Source organism: Triturus cristatus, chromosome 3_2, assembly GCF_964204655.1.
Source record: "Triturus cristatus chromosome 3_2, aTriCri1.1, whole genome shotgun sequence".
NCBI lineage: Eukaryota > Metazoa > Chordata > Amphibia > Caudata > Salamandridae > Triturus > Triturus cristatus.
The window spans coordinates 852,246,381-852,259,462 of record NC_140584.1 but is presented as its reverse complement, the minus strand read 5'-3'; the positions used below and the strand labels follow the sequence as shown (position 1 = coordinate 852,259,462).

The 13,082-nt window shown below is 50.4% G+C and overlaps 1 protein-coding gene across 1 annotated transcript in view; it reads right to left on the bottom strand.

Annotated features, from left to right (window-relative positions):
- Positions 1–459: 459 nt before the first annotated feature.
- SUPT6H (SPT6 homolog, histone chaperone and transcription elongation factor) overlaps positions 460–13,082 on the bottom strand; it is a 1,106,805-nt gene continuing 1,094,182 nt past the window's right edge. The window contains exon 37 of the mRNA XM_085649126.1: positions 460–1,379. Coding sequence (XP_085505252.1) covers positions 1,187–1,379 — 193 coding nt within the window. The 3' untranslated portion in view covers positions 460–1,186. The remainder of the gene's footprint in view (positions 1,380–13,082) is intronic.

The window sequence follows — 13,082 nt, the reverse complement described above, 5'->3', positions numbered from 1 at the left end:
AGGAAATTGTTTGTTCTGTAACTGATTCTTCCTTATGGACTTCCATTTGGCTTGCGCACAAGGATTTCTTTCACTAATATGTGTCCCTCCTTTCCCCAGCGCAAATAGTAGTTTCCCTACAAGTGCACAACATAAAAACATCTCTCTCTCATATCTATCTATATATATATATATATATATATATATATATATATATATATATATATATATATATATATATATATATATATATATATATATATATTTTTTTTTTACAGCATACCCAATATTACTCCTATAGTGGGGCTATCTTTTGAAGTGAAGGTGATTTGTATATTGATTAATTTTTTTAAAGAGGGAGAAAGAAATAATATAGGTGAGCAAGACGTGGCACCTGAGGGCATGTTAAAGACTTTCTTCAGGTTACAAACTATCATGGAAGGGATGCTGGACGGCCAGAAGAGTGTAAACACCTCCAAATTACAAAAACAAGGAAGGGAGCTCCTTTTTATTGAAAAGTAAGATAAAAAAACTATACACTGTTGGGGTCACTCAGGGTCAGCAGGCAGTCTGAATCTCTGCTGTATATAACTGCGACTGATAGGAAATGAACCAGAAAATGAAAAATACAAAATAAATATCCAATTTTGCCCCAAAAGAAAGCAAATATCCATGCAGCAGGAGATGGCCTCTTTGGGGCAGAAGGCCTTACTCATCAGCCTTCTGCACAAAACACAGACTCGCTACTAGTGATCGCACATGTAATACAGACTAGATCTGCACAGCAGCAAAGCAGAACGGCCAATGTGGGTAGCTTTGCCCAGCCACAGGCTTGGAAAATTGGGAGCCTCACAGGGCCAGTCATACAGATTTTTACACCATGCCGAGAAACCATGTCTGCATTAAACACACCCTCACAGCGGAGATGAGGGGTTACTTTTCAACCAAAAGTAGCTATAACTGCTCTGCTGGTCTTGCTCTTTGTATTACTAGCAAAGCAGAGCTTTTGAAGAGAGGGAAAGACTCCTGTAGGCTCACTCATTATTCGGAGACTGCTCCCAGAACCACTGCAAGGGCATCCACAGCCCCAAGGTCATTTAATACCATTTCCAAAAATAAGCAGGGACTTGTGGCTTTCTTTCTCTCTGCACATATCTGCTTCGCTAAGCAGGTGACCGCACACTGTTTGTTCAGTTCCAGGACAGCCCTATCTGTCCATCTCATCCAGCAGCGGAGTGGCATCTCCCGCCACCGACATAGGGGTGCTCTCAATCATTGGGCTGGGCGACGGCCGAGGGGTCAGCCGCTGCTTCTGCTTCCGGCGCTCGGCTTCCTTTTCCTTCTCTTGCCGCCAGGCCTCAGCCATTTTGCCCCAGTCGATAGCAGCATGAGGGTTTGCCCTGTCAAGACAAAAGTGGAGAAAGCCACAGTTGAAAGGGTGTTTGCCAAGTAGGGGATATAAACAGCATTTTTAGCAGCCAGTTAGGTAGTGAGCAGAGACAACGAAATAGGTGAAAATTGTCAACACAAGAAAAGTTACATTCCTATCACAATCGATACCAGCAAGTGATCCTTACTAGTTTTGGACGTAGTGAATATGAAACAAGGTGGACTAGATTTGGAATTAAACGCCAACACAAAACAAACACTGGCAACGCCAATAGGTCTTTGCAAACTTCCATGTTTCGGTTTATATTTTCTTACGAACCTAAATAATAGACATTACAAGTGTAAAAGTAATATGAAAGTTATAGAGGTAAAAACAGAGAAATATTTAAAGGTGCGTTCATAGATTTGCCTAAAAAGTAAATATAAAAAACAATAAGAAAGTAGAGATTGGGCTACCATACGCAGCACTCAAGTGTATAACTTTCTAGGTGGATTTGCACTGAAAAATGCAATCACTCACACTGAACATAGCCAATGGATGAGGTAGGCAGACTCATTGCACGGACGCAGAATGTGAATGATTCTTCAATGGACGAAGCTGCTAACCATAAGTGTGAGTGTGTGTTTTCTTTATCATTTGGAAAACACAAGGCTCACAAAACAACAAAAGCAGTCTTTAAGCCAGACCTAAAAACATGCAACACTCATGAGGATATCATGCAGCAGGCACTAGGGTGATATAGGTTAAGAAAATGTTCTCATGGGAGCGGACCTTGGCAGAACTATCATTTTTGCTTTCACAAGGAATCGTTGATTGCCTGTGTCTAGAAAAAAACTTCTCCCCATTACCCTTTCCCCCTCATGTGTACTCCATCAAGGCTGAGAGTTGAACTTTTTGTTGAAGCACAGGAAATCTTCTCATTAAGCAGGTTAGTAAAGTATCTAACAATAGTAGTGTCTTGTACCCAGCTGTCCCAAAGTCCTCCCTGTTACACAAGTATTTGAACCAGTTCCATTTTGTGGTTTAGCACTTTCGCATGGTTAGCCTTCTTGCCTCTAAGGACTTTCATGGATCTCTGGTTGAGCTGCTGGAAATCAAATTCTAGGTCTTCAGGAGCCATGCTGCTAGGCTAAGAGTGGCTGGCTCTGATTGGCATATTTGACCCCCCAATTTTGTCAACAAATCCTGATGCGCTGGTAGGCTCATCACTCTGTCCAGCGCTATTTCTAGCAAATGGGAGAACCATTCCCATCTGGCCCACTGCAATGCTATCAGAATTAGTGTCATGGGTGTTGGCTTGAGCCGGTCTAGCACCAGGGGTACTAGCGAAGGGAAAAGCGCACACAAATATACCTAACCAGAATATACCAGTGACCAGTGGGATGGGTACATGGATGCAAAGAGCAAGTTACTTACCATTGGTAATGCTCTTTCTGGTGGATCCTCTATCTAACCACAGATTTATCATCTTTAAAATATCCCCATGTGCAAGATTGGATTTGGAGGATTTCAAACAGTGTTCCTGCATGTCGGGAGTGATACAGCCACATATACGCACCATCTTGAGTGCCGATGTCTGTTTCTATCTCGACTTTCTGCACCTTTGGATGTGGAGCACAATAATCACAGGTTATAGAGACTCCTGAAGTGGTATCATGTGTAGCCTGGCGTGGATTATTAGGGGTATGCCAATTAGTTTCTCCACTGCCCTCACTGCCGGAGGTTGTCACTTTTGGCAAAGGAAAGCTTGCTTCCCTCTTCGTATTTGGGAATGCTTTTTCTCCCTGAAGTTTAGTCTCACTCCCAAAAATGACTTCTCTCGGGCTGGGAGTGGGGATGATTTTCCCATTTTCAAGGAGGACCCAAATATGTGGAGTGTCTCCATGACTGTACTAATGTTTTCCTGCCACTGTCTGAATGAATTCACCCATGGATCCCTAGTTTTCTCCAGAGTGATGCAACTATAGCAAGGCATTCTGTGAAAACCCTTGGTGTAAACTTTATCCCCAAAAGAAGCACCCTGAACTGGTAAAGTACCTTGCCTGCCATGAAGTGCTGGCACTGTGTGTGTCTGGTATTCATCTGCATATATAGGCCACTGTCCTTGAGGTCAATGGCTGCCATGTAGTCCCCTTGCTGCAGCTGAGAAATAACATATTGCAGTGTGATCATTTTGAACTTTTGCATCTTTAGGAACTTTTTCAAAGCATGCAAGGCTTGGGTGGGTCAGAGTGTCCTGTCTGGGTTTGGTACCAGTAAATAAACAAAGTGGACCCCTTAATATATATTTCTTTCTTTGGGATCCTCTATTGCCTGTTCGCTTAGAAGGTCCCTGACTTCTTGATGTAGATGAGGCATTGCTTCGTTGGTGCAGATGTTGCTTTCAGCCTGATGTTTGGAGGACTTCACATGAGTTAAATAGAATAACCCAGTAACTATTTTGTATTATCTTTAGTGCCCACTTGTCAGGGGTGCTTGACCTCCATTTCTTAAGAAATGATCTCATCTTGCCCCTTACTCAGTTGTTTATAGGGGTAGTTTCTCTGACAAGTCACTTGCCAGAAGACTCATCCTCGAAACAGACCCCGTCCAGACCCCTGAACTGCACATAACCTTGTTGTCTCACTGCCTTTCTTCGTCATCTGCAGTATCTATTCCACAGCTGGTCCAAAGTGTTTCTCGCCCATAAAAGACATGTTTACTATTGTTGTCTCATGTACCTCCGGTTTAAAGCCAGCCACCCTTAATCATGTGTGTCTTCAAAGGATGGTGTCCACGCACAACTGTCTGCTGGCTCCTTCAGTGCCGATTTTTAGACATGTACTGGAGACGTTCTTGCCCTACTGGATCACTGCCTTTGCCTTCTTGTACTACTCAGAGGTGCTGCATTATTTCCTTGACCACATTCCATTGTTGGTGTCTGCATCTGTTCAGCAGCTCATTATGTTAAGTTTATTAAGTTTGCAATGCGCCACTGCTTGGTAGTTGACCAGCTCTACCTTTTGTTCTACCATCTCCATCCTCTTGCTCTTCTTGTCCGGTGGTGGTCCTACAGCAGTGGGCGCATTGGCTCCAAGCATCGTGGTGACAATGATGGAATTGGCTGTCACATTCCCCTTGATATAGGTGGGGTCTGGGAAGAATGTCTGTTTCTTCTCCTCCCTGGTGGACGCTGGCTCCCAAAAAGTATCTCTCCCTTGGTCCAGAATGCTGTGAAACATTGGAAGGAATTCTTTTTTCCTCTGTGATGGTAGTGGAGTCTCCTGTAGGAAACAGGATTCAGTTTGCTCCTCCCCCGCTTGGACTCTATAGTGGCCTGCTATTCACTTGACCAGAGAGTTGTAAACTGCAATGCCATCCCGGGTGAAGATCTGGAGGGATATTTGTCGATCCCTTCTTCAGAGGAGTCGTTTCTAGACGTTGCCACTCCTTCTCCGTTGATTCTAGATCTTGAAAAGAGGCCTGCTTGAAATTACCTTCTACCAAACCCTCCCTCAGAAAATCCTCTTTTGAGGTCGATGGTACTCCCCTTAACGTCAGGCCCTTTCCGTACTACGGTTTCTTCAGTGTTTGCCTCATTGCTCAACTGCCTAAGTCCCTGAAAGAGGGCTGTTTATTCTGTGACTGCATAAATGTGTAGTGTGCCTAAATGCATTTGTCCCTCACCTTAAGAGTCCTAGGTATAAACTCTCAACACCCCTCGCATCCTTCAGACTTATGGTCCTGGATAGGCAGAGGTTATAGCCTTTGGGACCATCTTTCTGTGAGTGTTTGTGGTGGCACTTGGAGCAAAATCTAAAAGGGATATTGCCATCTCTCTCTCAGACTTCAACAGACTCCACTCCCATTCATATATGCTCCTACACATGTGCTTGAGGTCTCACATAAAAACATGAATTTTCACTCGTTATCAGTGGTGTACGCTTCCTCTGAACATCTACTGTGAATTCAGGGGCTGATGTCCGACATCACAAGGGCATGGACCTACCCACCAAATGCTCAACGATGCCCAGAAAAGGGAGAGAAAAAAGAGCAAGGGGAAAAGACAATTCTTGAACCACACACTAGACAGTAGAGCAATACTCCGCATGTGAATCTCGAAAGAATTCACACTTTAAAACTAAAGGACCATAGTCAGGGGAAGATGAAATGCTTAGTTTCCATCTCCAGCTGACAGCCACAATGTCTGTAATGAACTTCTTAATAAATTGCCCCCTGGGATGCGCTGTAAATTTTTGTGGGGGTCAAGCACATCTCACATCACAGTGTAACTGTAAATATAACAAAAATGCATCTCACTAGAAAATTTAATCTGTGGCTGGAGTCTAACACTATCGCCAAGGTATGTGTCATATTGGATTATTTCAAGTTCTGGGGGCTGAGGCAGCTGGTTTTGCAACCCAAGCACCAAGCAAATGTGTTGCTGGGATGTTTTTAACGTCTGAACCAACATTGTGTAACACCCAATACAATTCCTTTGTCAGAGCATCTCGGGATCCCTTGTGTCCTTTATGGTAGTCTACAAAAGTCTGGTTAGACTTGTGGTAAGGGCACACTACCAACTTCTCACACTTGGTCCCAGGGCTGAATGAAAACAAACTGAAGACAGCCTTCCAGGAGTGGAGACTTAGTGAAGTGCCATCTGAGGACAGAGTGCATGGTCTCACAATTTGTAAATGGGGTACCATGGTCTTGGAGTCAGTGGTACCTATGAAGCAGACATGTTTTATGAGCATGACACCCGTTTCATGGTACTCCCGATAGCTACCGGCTGTTTATACCCGCTGCAAAGTATTATAATCGCATCGGAGAACAAGTTACTTACCTTCGGTAACGATGTATCTGTAAGAAACATTAGTTAGTTAGATTCCTCACCTTAGAATATCCCCAGGCGTCAGACTGGATCCGGAAGATTTTTCGTCAGCAATACCCCTTGCGCGTCACTAGGCGTCGTCTGCGGCTCCGCGTCCGTCGTCGGCGTCGTGCGCCGGAATGACGTCGGAGTACTTAGACGCCGCCCTCGCGCGCTGAAGTCAGTTCTTGTACATAGCTTTCCGCGCCAGGAACGCAGAGCCATGCAAAGACCGACACTGGTGCCAAAAATAAAATCTAGGGGCCTGAAAAGGATAACCTTAACCCTAGATGTCAGTTCGCAGAACGGGGAGGATGGGTGGGTCGGTGAGGAATCTAACTAACTAATGTTTCTTACAGATACATCGTTACCGAAGGTAAGTAACTTGTTCATCTGAAAGAAACACGTTAGTTAGATTCCTCACCTTAGAATAGCTACCCAAGCAATACCATCCCCGGTGGTGGGTCTGCGAACCAAGATCACACCAGAAAGTCCTGGAGGACAGAACGGCCAAAGAAGCCATCCCTCCGGACTTGGCTGTCAAGGCAATAATGTCTGGCAAACATGTGTAGCGAAGCCCACGTCGCCGCCTGACAGATGTCCTGCAAAGGGACACCCCGTCCCAAAGCAGTAGTAGCCGCTGTGGCCCGAGTAGAATGGGCGCGCAGCCCAACAGGAGGGTCCTTTTTTGCCAAGGAGTAACAAATTTTGATGCACAAAACGACCCACCGAGAGATGGTCCGTTTGTGCACAGCTTTCCCCTTCTTAGCACCCACGTATCCAACGAAAAGTTGGTCGTCCACCCTGAACTGCTTTGTGCGGTCCAAATAAAACGAGAGCGCACGTTTTGGGTCCAGACGGTGGAGCCTCTCTTCCTCTTTGGAAGGATGCGGAGGCGGAAAGAAGGTGGGCAAGGTGACAGACTGCCCAAGATGAAATGGAGTCACCACTTTCGGAAGAAAGGAGGGACGGGGCCGAAGGACAACCTTGTCCGGATGAACAGAGAGAAAAGGAGGCTTTGAAGATAAAGCCTGGAGCTCACTCACCCGTCTAGCCGAGGTGATGGCTACCAGAAAAGCAGTCTTAAGAGTCAGAAGACGAAGAGGACAATTGTGAAGAGGCTCAAAGGGAGCGCACATCAGGAATGTCAAGACAAGATTCAAGTCCCACTGAGGCATTACAAAAGGGATAGGAGGGAACGTGTGAGTAATGCCTTTTAGAAAGCGTGTAACTACAGGGGACTTGAAAAGAGAAGGCTGATCAGGAAGCCGCAAGAAGGCAGAGATGGCAGCAAGATAACCTTTCAGGGTGCCCAGGGCAGAGCCCTTCCGGGCCAAAGAAAGAAGAAACAGTAGAACCTCAGAAAGAGGGGCGGAAAGGGGATCCACAGCCTTTGCTGTGCACCATGCCACAAATTTGTTCCACCGGCAGGCGTATACCGTCTTTGTGGAGGGACGCCTGGCTGCCAGAATGATATCACAGACTTCAGGAGGCAAGTCAAATGGCATCAACTGCCGCCGCTCAATCTCCACGCATGGAGGTGGAGGCTGGACAGGTTCGGGTGGAGGACCGTCCCCTGCTGCTGCGACAGAAGATCCTCCCGAAGGGGCAGACGTATCGGAGGATCGGTCAACATACTGAGTAGTTTGGGTTACCAGTACCTTCGTGCCCAATCCGGAGCCACCAAGATGACTTGGGCCCGGTCGTACCTGATCTTCTTCAGCACTCTGGGCAGAAGTGGAATAGGCGGAAAGGCGTACAACAGACCGCAACTCCACTCGTGACGAAAAGCGTCGCCGAGCGAGTGCCGTCTTGGAAATTCCAACGCGCAGAACTGCTGACATTGCGCGTTCTCTTCAGTGGCGAATAGATCTAACCAAGGCTCTCCCCACTGCTGAAAGAGACCTTGCGCCACTTCGGAGTTCAGACGCCATTCGTGATCCATCATGCACCGGCGGCTGAGTTAGTCTGCTCTGGCGTTCAGAGAGCCCGCCAGATGTTGAACCACTAGGGTGACGCCCTGGTGTTCCAGCCACGTCCAGAGGCGCAGAGCCTCCTGACAAAGGGTCCACGACCCCACCCCGCCCTGTTTGTTGCAATACCACATGGCGGTGGTGTTGTCCGTGAACACCTCCACGACACTTCCCCTGACAGAGGGAAGGAAGGCTTTCAGTGCAAGTCGGATAGCTCTCAACTCCAACAGGTTGATGTGGAGACGAGACTCCGCTGGAGACCAGAGGCCTCTGATCTCCGCCTCTCCCATATGGCCACCCCATCCCAGGAGGGACGCATCCGTCACTACGACATGCTCCGGTTGGGGAAGGGAGAGGCTCTTGCCCTTGACCCAATCGCGGTCCGTGAGCCACCACTGCAACTGCTGTGCAGTGCCCTCCGAGATCAAGACATGGTCGGACAGGTTGCCGTGATGCTGGGCCCACTGAAACTTCAGGTCCCACTGCAGAGCCCGCATGCGCCGCCTGGCGTGATGCACTAGTAGGATGCAGGAGGCCATCAGCCCCAGAAGCCGCAACACTAGCCTGACCGAAACCCAGGATAGAGGCCGAAAGATGGGAATCAGGGCCTGTATATCCCGGACCCGCTGTTCCGGCGGATAGACCCGGAACTGCGCCGAATCGAGAACCGCTCCGATGAACAGGAGCTTCTGAGAGGGACTCAGGTGTGACTTCGGCACGTTGATGGAAAATCCCAGCAAATGCAGGAGATCCGCCGTAGTCTGGAGGTGGGAGACGACTGTCTGGGGCGAGCCCGCCTTCAACAACTAGTCGTCGAGATAGGGGAAGACTGGAACCCCTGATCTGCGCAGATGAGCTGCGACCACCGCCATCACTTTCGTGAACACCCGAGGGGCACTGGTGAGGCCGAAGGGGAGCACGGTAAACTGAAAGTGCTCTTGGCCCACCGTGAACCGCAGGTAACGCCGGTGGGCCGGCAGGACGGGGATGTGGAAATATGCGTCCTGCAAGTCCAACGCCACCATCCAGTCTCCAGGGTCTAGGGCAGCTAGAACCTGAGCCAAAGTTAACATCTTGAACCTTTCCTTCCGGAGGAAGACATTGACGTTCCGGAGGTCCAAGATAGGGCGTAGGCCCCCTTTGCCCTTCTTGGGAACCAGAAAGTAGTGGGAATAACAACCACGACCTACTTCTGGGCTCGGAACGCGCTCGACAGCCCCCTTGGCCAAGAGGGCCGAAACTTCCTCGTGGAGAAGATTCAAATGATCCCCCGAGATACGGTGGTGCTGCAGTGGCATGGCTGGAGGGGTCGTCTCGAAGGGGAGGGAGTAGCCCCTTCGGACGATTTGCAGCACCCACCTGTCCGATGTGATGGACCGCCAGTGGAGCAGGTGATGGCGAACTCTGCCTCCCACTGGCGATGAATGGGCCTGAAAGCTCGGACTAGGAAGGCTTTGAGGCGGATGCTGCCGGGGTGGATGTGGGCTGACCTCGTCGTCCTCCAGAACCGCCTCGGCGGAAACTGCGACCGCGCGCAGGTTGGTTCTGCGGCTGGTGGCTAGGCGTACGTGAGGAGGCACCCCTTCCTTGGCCACGAAAGGGGCGAAAAGCGGAAGTTTGCGACCGCGGGGCCGAGAGGCCCAAGGACTTGGCCGTAGCCCGGGAGTCCTTAAAGCGATTCAGCGCACTGTCCGCTTTCTCGCCGAAAAGGCGAGTGCCATCAAAGGGCATGTCCATGAGGGTGCTCTGGACATCGCCCGAAAAGGACGTGGACCGCAGCCAGGCGTGACGTCTAAGCGCCACTGAGGTAGAAATCGCCCTACCCAGCGAGTCCGTAGTGTCAAGCCCACATCGGATAGCATGTTGCGCTGCATCCCTCCCATCGGCCAGAGCCTGGGTAAGTCGTGTCTGGACCTCCTCCGGACACAGGGGCAGCACATCCTCCACCGCATCCCACAGAGAGTGGGAATAACGGTCCAAGAGGCAGGCGGTGTTCAAAGACTGCAGGCCCAAACTAAGGGAGGAGAACAGTTTCTTGCCAAACTGCTCTAGTCTCTTGGAATCCCGGTCCGGCGGGGAGGTCGGGAAAGAGGATTGGGAGGTGGAGGCCTGGATAACCAGGCTCTCAGGGGTAGGGTGTTGGGACAGAAAACTGGGGTCGCCCGGAGCAGGGCGGTGGCGCCTGGTGACGTTCCTGTCCACAGGAGGAACTGTGGAGGGCTTGGACCAGGTGCCCTGTAGAACGTCAGTGATGGCCTCATTGAATGGCAGCAGAGGCTCAGTGGAGCTTGCTGCAGACTGAAGCACCTCAGTGAGGACGTTCGTCCTCACAGCCACGGCAGGTAGCTCGAGCCCAAGGGCTGCGGCCGCCTTGCGCAGCACCACGGAAAAAGCAGCCCCCTCCTCCGAAGCCACAGTCGGAGGAGAGATGAATCCAGTGTCTGGAGAGGTATCCAGGCCACTGGCCTCCCCCAGTTCATCTGCCCAGTCCTGTGACAGTTGAGCCTGAACGGCCATAGGATCCTCGGATCCCTCCCAGTTGTCCCCATCATCCGATTCCTGGTATGCAGGAGGAAGGATCGGAGCCGGGCGATAGACAAAATGTGTCTCCAGTGGCGCCGAACGCGGCGTCCATCGACGCCGTATCGGCGCCGGGCCCGGAGTGGGGCTGAACCGGGGCTCGACGCCGAGCGGACTCGGCGTCGGAGGTGGTACCGGTGTCGACGCCGTCGGAGGAGGCGTGACGAGGTCGACCGGCGTCGGCGGGGACTCGGTAACGGGTCCCTCGGGCGCTTGCGGCGCCGGAGCCGCCGGCAGGCAAGGTTGCCCAGTCGGGTCCGCGGGGCCCGAAGGCGCGCCAGCGGGCGTCGACGGCGGAGCCAGGTTCCTCATGGACGAGAGGAAGGCACTGACTTCCGCCGGCGTCGCGTCAGTCCCAGGGACCGGTGGGTATGGGGACTTGCGCGGCGCCTGCGGCTCCGCCGGAGCCGCGGGGGTGGAACCACCCTGACCCTCGCCCGAGTCGCGCGACCGGCGAGGGGAGTCTGGAGAGCGGTGTCGCCTCTTGGACTTCTTGGAGTGCTTCGACTTACCCGAAGACTTGGATCCCGACGACCGATGATGACGTCGGCTGCAGCTCCGCGACCGATCCTTGGACCTCCTCCTGGACCGGGATCGAGAGGGGCGCGGAGCCGAGTGGCGAATCTCGAGAAGTTTACGGGACCGCTCCCGTCTAGCCTTCGAGGTCAGGGCCTTGCAGTCCGAACACGACTCCGCGTCGTGGTCGAGGCCCAAGCAGTAAAGGCACCGGCGGTGATGGTCCGTAACCGACATCAAGCGGCTACAGTCAGCACAGGCTTTAAAACCAGGCATCCTACCGGCACCGGAGTCGAGACAAGATCAAAAAGGATCGAAAAAGTTAGTCAAAAAGTGACTAAAGGGGTAGCTCTCCCGGATCTGCGCTTACTGGCGCGGAAAAAAGAAGAACTGACGTCAGCGCGCGAGGGCTGCGTCTAAGTACTCCGACGACGTCATTCCGGCGGATGTATGACGTTACAACGCATGCTTTTACAACGCATGCCGTTACAACGCATTTTTTACAACGCCAAATCTGTTACAACGCAAGTCTTTACAACGCAAGTCTTTACATCGACTTGCAGTAGATGGCGTGCTGACATTAAAAAAGGGTAATTTACTATTCTAACTCCAGTCCACGTTGCAGTAGGGAAGGTGTTTGGATAGTAAACTACTCTATTTTTAATGTTAGCACGCCATCTAGTGCAAGTCGATGTAAAGACTTGCGTTGTAATGGCATGCGTTGTAACAGATTTTGCGTTGTAATAGTTTTGTTGTAATGGTAGTGCGTTGTAAAAGTTGCGTTGTAAAGGTTGTTCCCCCATTCCGGCGCACGACGCCGACGACGGACGCGGAGCCGCAGACACGCCTAGCGACGCGCAAGGGGTATTGCTGACGAAAAATCTTCCGGATCCAGTCTGACGCCTGGGGATATTCTAAGGTGAGGAATCTAACTAACGTGTTTCTTTCAGATGGGTGGATTACAGTTTAAAGGCAAAACTGTTGCATGTCGCTGAGTTGAAGCTATACAAGGCCTATGGAAAGTCAGCAAAAAAAGTACAATGCTGTAACTATCCAATCTGCCAATAGCCACTGAATGTTTGCCAATCTGACAATACCCACTCAAGGATTTCAAGGACAAGTTACTTATCTTCGGAAACATCACATCTGATAGAGACATAATCTAGCTGCAGATTCCTTACCCTATAATTTCCCAGGCATCAGACTAGATCCGAAAGACTTTTGCTCGAGCAGCACCCTTGCACTGGTAGGTGGCATCGGTCGGCTCTGCTTGACGTCTGCCTCATCGGAAGTGACGCCTGCGTCACCTATATATAGGCATCACCGTGGCGCACTGACGTTAGTTACTTTTCACGACTTTCCACGCCAGGAGTGTGAAGCCACGAAGTGCACTGACAGTGGTGTGTTTAGAACAACTAGGGCCCTGAAAGGGAACAGCCCTGACCATTAAAATCGGTTACAGTGCAGGGAAGATGGGTCGGTAAGGCATCTGCGGCTAGAACATGTCTCTACCAGAAAAGGCGGTACCAAAGGTAAGTAACTTGTCCATCTGATAGACATCTAGCTGCAGATTCTTTAACTTAGAATAGATACCCAAGCAACACCATCCCTGGAGGATGGACTGTGGACAAGTTTAGACCAGGAAGTTCTGCGGGACAGAGCGTCTAAAAAGGCGGCCCCTGTGGACTTGACTGTTCAAACAGTAGTGCTTAGCGAACGTGCACAGTGATGCCCATGTTGCTGCCTGACAAATGACTGAAACACCACGTTGCAACACCGGTCACAGCCTTAG